We start from the raw sequence: 13011 nt of genomic DNA, 5'->3' as shown, positions 1-13011 counted from the left end.
AGTGTTTTTTTTAGAAAATCCCTAACATGTTAAAAATCAAACTATAGGTAATTATAAGACAAAAAAATGGTAAATTAGTTAATAAACTAAAGTTGACATTATTCCAGGAAAATACCTCTCTAAATTGATATTATTCCTGGTTAATCAATAGTTGGTATTATTGTAAGGAAATTAACAAAAAAAAAAATGTATGATTCACGGTAATTTTTCCTAAGTTTTAAATTCAAATTTAAAAAGGAGATTTGATAATACATAGTAATGTGGATAATAAATAGAAAATTATAAAATTGATTTTTTACCGAGTTAAAATCCGTCTATCAAAACAATCATCTAAGAATAAAGATTTATTAAATATGGTAAGTTACTCTAATAAAAAGTAGAAATTTATAAAAAAAAATTAAGATAATATGGAGTAGTAAAAGCCCGACCTAGTAACACATGATACGTTCATAGACGATACAACAAAATAGAAAAGCACGCCTCCCTCCACCAACACCAAGTAGGATATGGAATAGTCCATGGACTATATTTATTTATCAACTTTTATATTTTTATGATAGGAAATAAAAGATAATAAAAGACAATATAACAAAAGTAGTGTAGATAATATTTGGTCCTCAATTTCCACCCTCAACAAAAATTTATAAATTGTATTTTTTTTGTTTTAGCCATTTATCTATATTTATTTTTGATACGAAAATTTAAAAATTGAGTATAAATAAGGTAAATTTATTGAAAATAAGTCAAATGTAAAATGGGCATATTAAGGGGAGGGATGAGTAGATATAATTCGTCAATTTCCACAAATTTTTTTAAAAATATTTTGTCACTTTTAAAATAAATTAATAATCATATTCGAATACTATTTTTCTTATTAGGCACTGAGTATATAAAAATACTAGCTTAACATTTCGTGCAAATGTACATAATATTCTTAATTCAACCACCACTATTAACTTCTTATAAATAAACAAAATTAAATTTATTATTATAACATATTTGTTGTAAATTATATTACTAAATAATATATTTGAATACATATTTATGATAGAAAATATCTATAATAGGAGCATCATATCAAATAATATTTTACTTAGTACTTCAAATTGATCGTTGAATATTTTTCAGATTTACACTTATGATTTTGACCTTTGACAGAAAAAAAAAATAATATGATTGCAATATGTGTAATTTAATATTGTGCATTCAATATATTAGTATAGATAGATGTTTATTTATTTTATTTATGACGCATACATTAAAGTAGTCCTAAAAAATATTCGATTATTTTAGGTTGTTATTCCAACAATTAATTCTCTCCATACCTTTCTTTATTTACAATAAGCTTTTTCTAACCTATGCACCTAAGACTAGAAGTGTTCGATATATATCGGATATTAAATTTAATTTGAATATCTAATATTCCAAATCGTAAAATATGCAATCGGTTTCAATCATCCAAATATAAGCTGCTTATTATTATTTTAATGTAAGCTTCATAATAGTTAATAAAATTAATACCAGTATTATTACCAAGTTTGTAATGAAAATGAAAAAGTATCACTATTAGTTGTGATGTCATTAAAAGTAATTTGGAGCTATATCTCAAATATCCTGGGTTAGTAGAATGGAGAGTGAAAAAAATAAACTAATGAAAATACAATTACAAAGTGATGCGCAATAAAAATATTAAAGAAAATAAAGATATTTAAACATAAATGATTTTCTTTGTTTTGATAACAAAATTGAAAAATTTTAGAAGGAAAATTGATTTTCTCTTGAAAATACAACGAAACTTTTATCATTTTCTCCCATTCTTTTCAATTTCGCTCTAAATTCTTATCTAAACATACTGATAATACTTAAAAGGGTAGCTGTGTGACTGTCGGTTTGTGGATGCATAATAGCATAATATGATGTCAAAATCAAATCCATCACAAAATGACAACAGAAAAATACAATCCTTAAACATCGCTATCCTTTTCATTTTATCTCCACCCTCTAATGAAATTACGATTTTGCCCCTGGACTTAAAATTTCTTACATATATTCTAACCTCACTAAATAACACCTTTATCACACTTAAAAAAACAAAATTACAACATAAAATTTTTGAAGCAAAAGTTAAGGAATTCAATCCACAAACAAATAATTGAGGTAATTTTTATTCGAATGGTATTATTTTAAATAAAAAAAGGAAAAAAAAGTGAGTCGCAGATTTCGTGTGACTGACCTGCGGCCGAGTCGCGTGCGACTCACCCAATTTTTTTACTTTAAAAATTTTTTTATTATTTGAAATAATATACTTATTATTATTATTATTATTATTATTATTATTATTATTATTATTATTATTATTATTGTTTTAAATTTATTATTGTGATTAATATTATTATTATTATTATTATTATCAAATTTTCATTTTTGTTTTAAATATTAATTTTAATTTATATTTTTAAATATTATTATTAATTATTATTATTATTATTACTATTATTATTATTATTATTATTATTATTATTATTATTATTATTATTATTATTATTATTATTATTATTATTGTGATTTAAGTACGTACCCGATCCGATTCATAATCGCTTTCGTTAACCATAGTAAATCGATTCCAGCAATCAGCTTGTTTAAAATCAAAGAACGTTTTTAGAGAGAATTTAGAGAGATAATACCGTGTTTAAATTCGTATATCATGCAAGGGCGCTACTGAAAATTCAATATATATAGGGTCATGATAAAAATGTTCGGGATTACGTTTAAACTTTAAATTTAATGTTTTTAAAGTGATAATAGTGTTATTAAGTGAGATTTACGTTTGTTAAACAAATTTTAAGTTCAGGGGCAAAATCGTAATTTTATTAGGGGTAGCGATAAAATGAAAAGGGTGGCGATGAATAATAATGCCCCAGAAAAATAGTTAAATGCCATTGGATAGATCAATGAAAAGGATACAGAATTCATCATGATCAGCTAATACGAACAGTACGGGTGAAGAGAAAAGTTCACTGAAATGTACATGTTGCAAGCTTCTCATCATTCTTCAAGCACAAATCTATTTCTCCTGGCACCAAACAGAATTCTCTGCATACAAATTCCAAAAACAGAGTCATGTAATTGTACAAGTATTATTAATTTTTTATTGAATTATAGAGTACGCTGAGGAAAGGAAAGGACTATTTAAGATTCAATCAAGGACCTTTTCTGAAAAAGGCAGTACTTGCTACAACTAAGATCTGATTCTCATAGTACAAATATTATTAACCATGGAAGCAGAAAAATAATTTATTTGAAAAAACAGCAGAAACACTAATTTTAGACTTACTGAAAAGATCTGTGAATAGGCCTTCACACCAGTCAAAAACCGTATGTAGGTGGGTTTAGTTGATCCACTGCCAACGATTGCTCTCACATTCGGGACAAGGTACTCCGCGACCTGTAAAGGCAAAAAATTCAATCATCATTAATTCATATCGCATCCCTTGAGATTGCTCTTGTGGGGATGACACAAATATATTAAGAAAAATTGGAAAGTGGGTAATCTAGTGGGGTATCGTAGGCAGAGTAATGTCCTTGTGAGGTAATTATAGGTCTCAGTGTAGGAAAAAGAAATGCATTATAGGTTTTATTGGGGTATTATAGGTGAAGTTATGTCCAAAATTATGTGGGACAGACTAAATAGTCTTGATATGGTGCAAAATCCGGTAACAGGGTGAGCATTATTTGAAGTTTTGTTCTAGTTCGGCACTTCGCTTAAATTGCTACTTAATAGCAATGAGGTAATGAAATGCTTCGTTCTAGCTCAGTGGAAAAGAATATTAACATCGGAAAAAGATGCACTGTATAACTCATTTCAATAACAGATTACATATTTGATATTACAGTTCATATTAATATATGTAAAGATAAAATCTTACTACATCGGCAGGTTCTGCTAGAACATTTATGAAAAACTTAGCCTGCAGAGACAAAATAGCATAAATTCAACTAAATTTGATTCAATTCTGGGAGGAGTTTTGAAAAGCGGAACAAAACAAGTTGCATATTGAACCTGTTTTGTAGTAGCACCCGACATCAGAAGATCAGTTGTGACCATTCCAGGCTGCACTTTACAAGAAACTATATAAGATCGAAATGGAATCAACGGAAACAAAATCTTAATATTAATGGCTAAAGACATCATTGCTCTAATGAACATCATATTCATTATTCACTAGAATAGTCACCACAAAAGTAGAAAAGAAATGACATACCGACAAATTATGCACCACCACACTTTTTACATCCTGCATCTGCAACTCAGCCTGGAAAACATGAAGCTCCATTAAAAAGCATAATTTTTTCAAGAACATAGCTTTTATTTCTTTTATTTTCATCTATTTGAGTTTTTCACTTCAGATTTTTGAAGTGCACTAATTATAACATTCTCAACGGTCACTTAAACTAAATACACATGATGTGGTCTCCCACAGCTCCTATTACCTTGAAATGTAAGTTCATGTCAAAAAGTGAAGATGACAAAGTATTCTTCGCTGCAATATCTCTTTATTTGGGGAGTTCCGAATTAATCTTAGTCGTGATTATTTGGGCTTGAAATGGATTAATTAGGTGATTGTTCCTCCCTGGGTGCATTTTAGGATCATTTAAAGACCTTGTTACATGTGTTGGGTTCGAAATGCCTTAGAAGGTAAAAAGGTAGTGGTTAGAAGATTTCATGTGCAAACACGTTCTTCATTGATGTCTCCACTTCTTCAGCTTGTTTCAATTCCTCATAACTTAAACGTAGGTGATTCCCTTTAGAGGTGAAACTAGATTCAAACTCTTTCCAATGGCAGGTCATACGCCAAAAGCAGAGTTAAAATGAGAAAGATATGGCTATTTTAATTTGGCTGTCCAGAAAACTGTGCTCGAACGAGCACCGCATATGCTCAGATGAGCAAAGTGATTTCTATGACACAGAGCTCCTGGAAGAGGCTTGGATGAACAAGGACCACCTAGGGTTTTGATTGGTGCATAATCTCAAAGATCTTGCAGACATGTATGTGCTCGTTCGAGCATTGATACGGCTGTGAGCCTTTGATGAGCACACAGGCCAAACTTTTCATACCATAAGATCTCTGGTTTCATTTACCTCCTCTGGATACCACCCTAGTTCCTCCTCCAACTCAGATTGGGAACTTAAAATTTTGAACCTCATATAAATCCTTTACCAAAGGTTTCTCCCCTAAATCCTAAATGGTAATGAAAATTTCCCAAGCAATTACTGAAGCTCAAGTTGCACAGCTCTATTTCCTCACTCCTTGTACACTACAAGGCCTAGATAGAATCATAGTAATGTCTTTGGGAAAGTACAAGGAGTATCCTTGCACAGATAAATAAACAGAAGATAAAAGCAAATACAATGATAAGGTATCCTCACCTGCAATGATTTTGTCAGATGCACTACACTGCGTTTGGTTGCTCCATATGCAGCAAATCTAATAATCGAAAAATCAAAATCGGCAAACATAATGTAAACCTTTCTAAAAGGATGTTTGATGTTTCATTTAAAGTTCAAAAAACTAAATTAATCATGATAACTGGAAATTATAAGAACAAGATTATTATCAAGTTCACAGAAAAAGAGGATTGGCTGTTGCTGAATGATGGCTGCTACTTGGGAACTGTACATTGAAGACAGTCTAGAGAGCCAAAAACATCAGAGTTGATCACTTATTGATTTACTGGTTTGACTGTTTGAGTGTAAATGTATAATGCCTCTCAAAGCTCTTTCAAGACCCAGAAGAGAGATTATATAAGATTTCTAACAAATTGAAAATCTATATCCAGAATGAGCAGCAAATTCAGATTGGCTTGAAAGCCAGAATAAGGTAAACGGAAATCCAGGCCAAGCCCTTCCTAAATATTTATGTAGATCTATTACGAACAAAAGCAGAACAGTAATTTGGTGGGTTTTCTGAGCCTAGATCATCAAAAGCTCAGACAATGATGCAGTTTAATCATTTTATGACTTTATGGTTCTTTTGGCAAACATCAACAAAGGATCACTGTGCTTAAGGAGTTTTTTCCATAACGATGTGTAGCATGGAAAACCAACAGCAAAGCCCTGTGTGGACAAAATCTATTCATTTTGGATGACAGTTTAGGAAAGATGATAATTTATGCAAGTACATGGAAGGTGAACCATTGTAACCTGCTGTTAAAAAGATTCTAACTCTGAATATTCTTCTGTCGCTTATAACATTTTACCTTTGGGTGAGAGTAAAAATGAAATTCACAGATAAATATAGACCAATGGCCTCCCGGATAGATAGGGAAAGAAGAAGGAAAGCATAGGAAACAAATGTTAGAAACTGGCTTAGTAAGAGTGGTAAATTGGGAGAGACAGCACAGAACAATTAAGGAAACTCAAAGAAGACAAAGGGAGCCTTGGCTCATCATAAAATGACGAAAGTAGGGAGATGAAAATCATCGGAAAATTTTCGAGTTTTTATTTTCCCATCTTTAAGCTTTTAGTTCTCTTCATTTCTGTATTCTTAATTTCACGTTACGTATCAGTGTTGAGCTTCTTCTGAATTGTTGAATTACAAAAATTTGAACTCCTAAGTTTTCTAACACGAAAGTAAACACATGGATATAACATTTCATTTGTTATAAGCAATATTTCTGCCAAGTAAAATAACACGAAAGTAAATTATAAGAACAAGATTATCATCAAATTCACAGAAAAAGGGGAGGGGGTGGAGGGAGCGAGTGGCCATTGGTTATAAGTTAATGGTTGGGGCCAAGGACGTGGGAACATTCTACGCATTAACTAATGATACCTTGGGGTTGGTCTTCCATCAGAGCCAGCACCATCAATATTAAATATATGACCACCTCTTGGCTGATTCAACATCATCTTCATTGCCTGCAGAGCAAGAGTGAGAAGAAAGTGTATGTATATCCTTTAATGACAAGTGAGCTATTTGTCTATTACCTCTCTACAACAGATCATCAAACCCAGGGTATTAGTAGTGACCACATCACTGCATAGATGTAGGCACTTAGTAAATTTAAGTGAAATGAGAAGTGTGAGTATGTATGTAAAGATAAAGAATATCAGGAAGCTCACATGAGATCCTCATCTGAAGCTTCTGACAGAGGCTTATAGCTATATGCATTAGATCCTGCATTATTAATCTGCATCAGTAGTAATATAGATCAATCTAAAGCTCTCTAGCAAACAAAAATCACATACCAGATAATGTGGCTATGCACCGGAGCATAAATTTTATCATGATTAAGTGTTTTCTTAAGAAGTTTAGCTGATTGGGTTGACCTTAGTACAAAGTAGCAAGCAGATAATAAGATCACACAGAAAAGTTTTGACTTTTGGTTCCAACACAGCCAATAACAAGATTAATGTTCTGTATTCTCTGTAATCAACACAAGTGATAATGAAGCTAGGATGAACTAGAGACAAGTCTTCACACCACATATTTTCTGCCAAACAGAAAGAGTCATCCTACAGATAAATGTATATCAGTTCTAAGTCCAAACTTCAAAGCCAGAGTCAATAAGAGATTGATTTTACAACTAAAACTTGCACTTATCCTCTGTAACATTCATTTTGGTATAGGGCCCAATCAGCCCTTATTCCCAACCCATGACAGTGAAAGCTATAGAAAGGCTCGGGACTCCAGCAACTATCATAGGAAGTGTGATGTACATGCACTCATTTGAAGGGACCAATAAAAAAAAAATAGAAGTATATAATTGGTCTGACAGTCATTGGCTTCTCTGAATATGAGTCAAGTAAAACACAAAAAAGTATTGTACGGATGAAAAACAAGACGAAAGAAGAATAATGCTAAGAATTAATCAAATACCCATATATCAATGTATTTTAGTTTTTCTTGTGCAAATGCAACTAAATTCTTCACATCTTGCCCATCCCTCACATCGCATTTAACGCCCTGCAAAACAAAGGTACTTGAAAAATTTAGCGAACAGATGAACGCAAAGTGGCCATCACAAAGGAATGCCACCAAAAGAAGAATCAATAAGATCATTTTGTTGGGACAAAAAGACCCAAAAAGAAGAGGTTGTAAAAGGAATTACCCACACACGCAGATCGCCAAATTCTGCTTTTAAGCTTTCAACTGCCGATTCTACTCGTTCACCTGTTGAAAATTTGGAAATATATATTCACATGACCTGTTTTAAACCTTCTACTAATAATTTGAATAAGGGCCTACAAGCTCAATTGATGATTGATCAAGCTTATTGTTTGATATAAAAGAAGAAAATTTAGTGTAGCAAGGGGAAAAGACATGAAGATTAATTGTTGAAATAAGTTACCCTTTAGATTACCTGTTACAATCATCGGATAATTTCTAATAAATTTGCTATATTTCCCTTATTATAGTTACCCACAAATTTAGAATTTCTTTTGACCTTAGTGGCACCCCTAAGTCGTATAATATTGCAATCACACCTCTCTATGAAAACTAGTAAGTGACATTAAGTTAAAACACCAACATAAAAGTGTCATGATTGTATGATAAAATTCACAATGAAGGAAAAAAGAAATATTTCTACCCTTGAATAGTACATTCTCTTAATCTGATCAAATGTCCCATTTGTTTTTTGGTGCTATTCACCAATCGCTCTTAGTTTGTATTTTATTTTCAATCTATAAGTTAAAACATAATCAAGTGGAATCTTGTTCGATTGTCTCATGTAAATTTTATTTGTATCAATTTTTTATAATTTTTAACCAAGCAAAATTAGAGATATTTAGGATTGAAATAATGCATAGATAAGTATGCAAAAAAAAAATCATACATTTGATTACAATAGGAGGGACTATTTTTTATCATCGAATCTTTTGACACTCTTAACCTAGATATATCCTCATTTTTGAGAAAAAGACGAGATAATTTAACAACAAAAATAATAATCAATCACCCCAATGTGATTCAGTGAGTACCACCTAGACTCCCACCTAAGTAGGGTTTGTATAGTAGAAGGTCAAATTAGAAGTTAGCTATTAATAAAGACTTAAGCAAATGAATGAAAATTAGTAGCATAACATGTGAACACGTCTAGAAACTAAAACTTTCTACTGCATTTCACCCTTGCTCCCATATAACCAAGTTCTTAATGAGAAGCATCAAATTCATTATTTTCTTAACAATAACAGCTTTGACAAATAAGACACAAGTGTCTGAGTCAATTGATCAGAAAACATACAAGGACACCTTCAGATTACGCTAATTTTTCATGAAGTAACTCATTCATGTAGCATTGCATATTGAAATAGTGAAACAATAAATAGTTACACACTCTTATTTATCCAATCTAATAACTTGTAGGATGTGTATATAAAGCCATATCTTTAGCCAAAGGTGATAATTGAACATCATTGTGAATGTAGAAAGAACTTGAATGTATGCATACATAGTTCTCACCAGTCCTTGAACAAATAATGACATTGTCGCCTGCTTTAAGAAACTCTTTAGCCAGCGCATAACCTATTCCTGTTCACCAGACAAAAGATCAACACTACAGAGTGAAAATAAAATATACTTAAAAGAAAAGGAATAAGAGGAGACAGATCAAGTGAGAGAAATAACAAATCAAACCAAGCTCAACATATCCTACCCTATTGATACATCATACACGTGTGAATATTTTCCCCTGGCCTTAAGCTGTTGGTCGTCCCTTGTCATCCCAAATTCAATTAACATCTTAAGGCTCAACAGTCATGAGTAGACATTCTTAGGATGTAGATAAACTCAGGGGGTAATATAACTGGCCAATCATTATGTTCCAGTCCTAGGTTAGTTGTCTTTTCTTTGTACTCATTTTCAGAGAACGTTATGATTCCTAACTTATTCTTTATCCTTGTATATGTGGGTAATATTAGAATGACGATCAAGGTTGTATATAAGGGTTTGTATCACGTGCGAACCCTTTGGCTCACTCCACAAGTGTAGTCACGCCCACGTGTGCCACTCAACAAGGCCTGTTGTGTGAATGTGAAGTATTGAACAACATTTGTAACTTCTTAAAGAAATTCACTGATTTTGAGTCAACAGAAAATCTAATGGAGTTCCGTCTAGGACTAAACCCTGGTTTTGATAACACCATAGAAAACATCCTCACCATGAACCCTTTGCTTCAAATTAACAGGCTTACTCTTACTCAATTGCTGCCCATATTGAGAAATAGATAGAAATTATTAGAATCACAAAACAAATCAAAATGGGAGTGTAAGTAATGGCAGTGAAGAGGGGAACCATACAAGGAGAAACAAGAAGTAACAATCAGGGTGGCAAGAGAGATTAGAATAGAGAAATGAGGGACAAAAAATGTGATCATGTGAAGGCAAAGGTCTTACCATAGACCAATGGTTTATGCTTATCGGATATCCCGAATGGTATCAAGCCTTGGAAAATGATAGAAACAAAAGGCAATACCGGGAAGATGTTTGCTTCAAGTGTGAGTACTGATGATGTTTTTTTGGTTGATTGGAGTCAAGACAATGGCAAGAAAGAGACTAGATGTATGGATCCTATAGTAGTCAATGTTGTATTTTAGGCAATTATGAAAATGATGAATGAAAGCAGAAGTAGGAGGAAAATTGAAGCGGTAGCTTTTAGCAGCTCTGCAGGTAATCTAGCAACAATAGAAACCTCAAATTATATGAGTGTGGCATGCAAAATAAATAGTCTTGTGGATCATAGAAATGGGGAAACATATCATATAACCTGTGAATGATGAATACTCATGAATCAATTCTGATAGATAAAGAACAATTATTGAAATCTACTTCTGTTGGTTCACCAGTTTACAATGGTATATGATTGATTATGGGATTACATGCATAGAGAATAATTTCTTGATTCATGATGTAGTTGTAACACCCTAACTTCTTTCCTTTGCAATTTTGGTTCCATAAGGAAATTCAGGTGTTGGAGTATTAAAGTAAACGGATTCAAAATAATTTGTAGTCAGTAGAGAATATCATTGCTAAACGATATATGGTAAATTTCAGCAACGGTGGTTGTGTGATTCAGGAACACATATTTGAGGATGTTGCTATTCGCGAGGATATAGATGGATTATTTTATCTGGTGACGAAGGAGAAAGCTGAGAAAAAATTTAAAAATATTAGGAATGCTGCTATGGAAATTTTATTGCAGCAAATATTTGATTTTATTGCACTAGTGTTTATGGTTACAAATGTGATGTTTGAAGTCTAGCTAGATTTCATAAGCTCCTTTCAAGTTTCAAGATATGTGAAAACATAGCTGATATATGCTTTAATTTAGTGCATATGGTTTTGCAGGGTCCATAAACAACTAAGGCTATGAACGGTGCTTCATATATTCTCATTTTTGCATTGTGATTTGTGAATAATCACAGAAGGTGCACTTGGATATACTTAATGCAAAAAAGGTCACACATTGGAAATTATGTTCAGTTTTATAATCAGTAATAGAAACACAGTTTAAAGCAAAATTAAAGATAATCAAATCAGACAATAGAACAGACACAATAGAGAAGAATGCAATTAGCAATTCCCTATGGGAATCTTACATCAGAAAAGTGTTGTTGGATTGCCACAGCACAAGAGTTGAAAGGAAACATAAATACTTTCTTGAGGTTGCTAGGGCAATTAGGCTGCATGGAAATCTCCCTCAGAGATCCTGGGATGATTGCATATTAACAGCCATTTATTGATCAATAAGTTATTTATGTTATAATGGAAGAAACCTTATGAGGTGCTGTTTTGGGAGGAACCAGAATATGAGAGCCTAAGAGTTTTTGTCTGTTAGGTTATACTCAGTCAAAACATAGACAGAACAAAAGATAAGCTCAATGCTAGAGCCTGAATATGTATTTTTATGTGTTCATAAAAGTTCTAAGGTGTATGGCATTGACACTATTGTCACCATGTTTGGATAGAAGAAAACAGAGAGATTGATTTTGGGAAGAGAATGAACGAAGAAATCATTCGCATTTTAGACAAAACAAGTACTTCCATAATTGAAAAGATTTGGAAGGAAAAGAGACCGATATTCCATTCTTTCCCTTCGATCCCCTTCCTTCCATTCCAAATATGTTATCTAAGGAAGTGGTTTTTCAAGAAGACAATTTTCCCTGTAAATTTACTCCTTGTAGAATTGCAAAACGGAGATAGGACAATTGGTTCAAAAAAAATTTCCAGAACAAAGTTTCTCACAAATGAGCTTGTTGCAATTAGATTTTAACAAGACATTTTCTCACCAGTTGCAACATTGAGTAATTGCTATGGCATCATTAAGCGTAAGGATTCTAAGCCAATTCGATGTAACAAATCCTTCCTCCATGAATATATAAAGAAACAACTCCATTAAAGGATTAACTCAACCCTTTATTGTACGTCTAGGGTTTAATTCAATCATTACAAAAGAAGTGAATAAGAGTAACATTACCTCTAGAAGAACCAGTGATGAGAACATTGAAAGGGGGGAGCATAGGCTGTGTTTCTCCATTGGCAGAAACTTGAGCTCTTAACAAAGTAAGAGAAGATCTCGTACTCGTTCCATTACTAAGAAAACCGCCATTGCTGAGCTTTGCGCGGGAATTAAGGGTGAAGTAAATCGACAGAGGTGTAGAAATGGAAGAATTGCAAAAGATCAATGGAGGTTTGGACTTGTGTAGAGGAAAGAGTGGGAGAAAGGATGAAGTTGAGGTAGCTGCCATGCTTGTAATTATGGATAATCCACCTCATTCACAATTCACATTCTTTAGTACTCCTATATACTTCTTCCATTTTTTTTATTTGCTTTCAACCCAATTTTTGTACTATTATTTATCATTTTATAATATTTTATTTTTGTATATTATATTTATTATGTTAAAAAATTAAATAATTTATAAATTATAGCCTTAAAATTAGTACTTTTGAAATTTACTGTCTTAATGTGATATAAAATTGGCAAATAGTGATATGAAATTTTATTTTAT

General features: G+C 32.2%; 1 protein-coding gene across 1 annotated transcript; it reads right to left on the bottom strand.

Annotated features, from left to right (window-relative positions):
* Positions 1-2926: 2926 nt before the first annotated feature.
* LOC130817285 (chlorophyll(ide) b reductase NOL, chloroplastic) lies at positions 2927-12792 on the bottom strand. The gene is made up of 13 exons (XM_057682908.1): positions 12477-12792; positions 9465-9533; positions 8113-8174; positions 7881-7967; positions 7124-7191; positions 6989-7037; positions 6834-6919; positions 5429-5486; positions 4263-4313; positions 4061-4111; positions 3927-3968; positions 3335-3445; positions 2927-3093 (listed from the first exon to the last, which is right to left on the bottom strand). The coding sequence occupies exons 1-13, from the start codon at positions 12745-12747 to the stop codon at positions 3046-3048; spliced, it is 1053 nt and encodes a 350-aa protein (XP_057538891.1). The 5' UTR covers positions 12748-12792; the 3' UTR covers positions 2927-3045.
* Positions 12793-13011: the final 219 nt, after the last annotated feature.

The sequence above is a fragment of the Amaranthus tricolor genome, chromosome 7 (genome assembly GCF_026212465.1).
Source record: "Amaranthus tricolor cultivar Red isolate AtriRed21 chromosome 7, ASM2621246v1, whole genome shotgun sequence".
Classification (NCBI taxonomy): Eukaryota; Viridiplantae; Streptophyta; class Magnoliopsida; order Caryophyllales; family Amaranthaceae; genus Amaranthus; species Amaranthus tricolor.
Note: the sequence above shows the minus strand (reverse complement) of the source record. Positions and strands in the feature narration are given on the sequence as shown.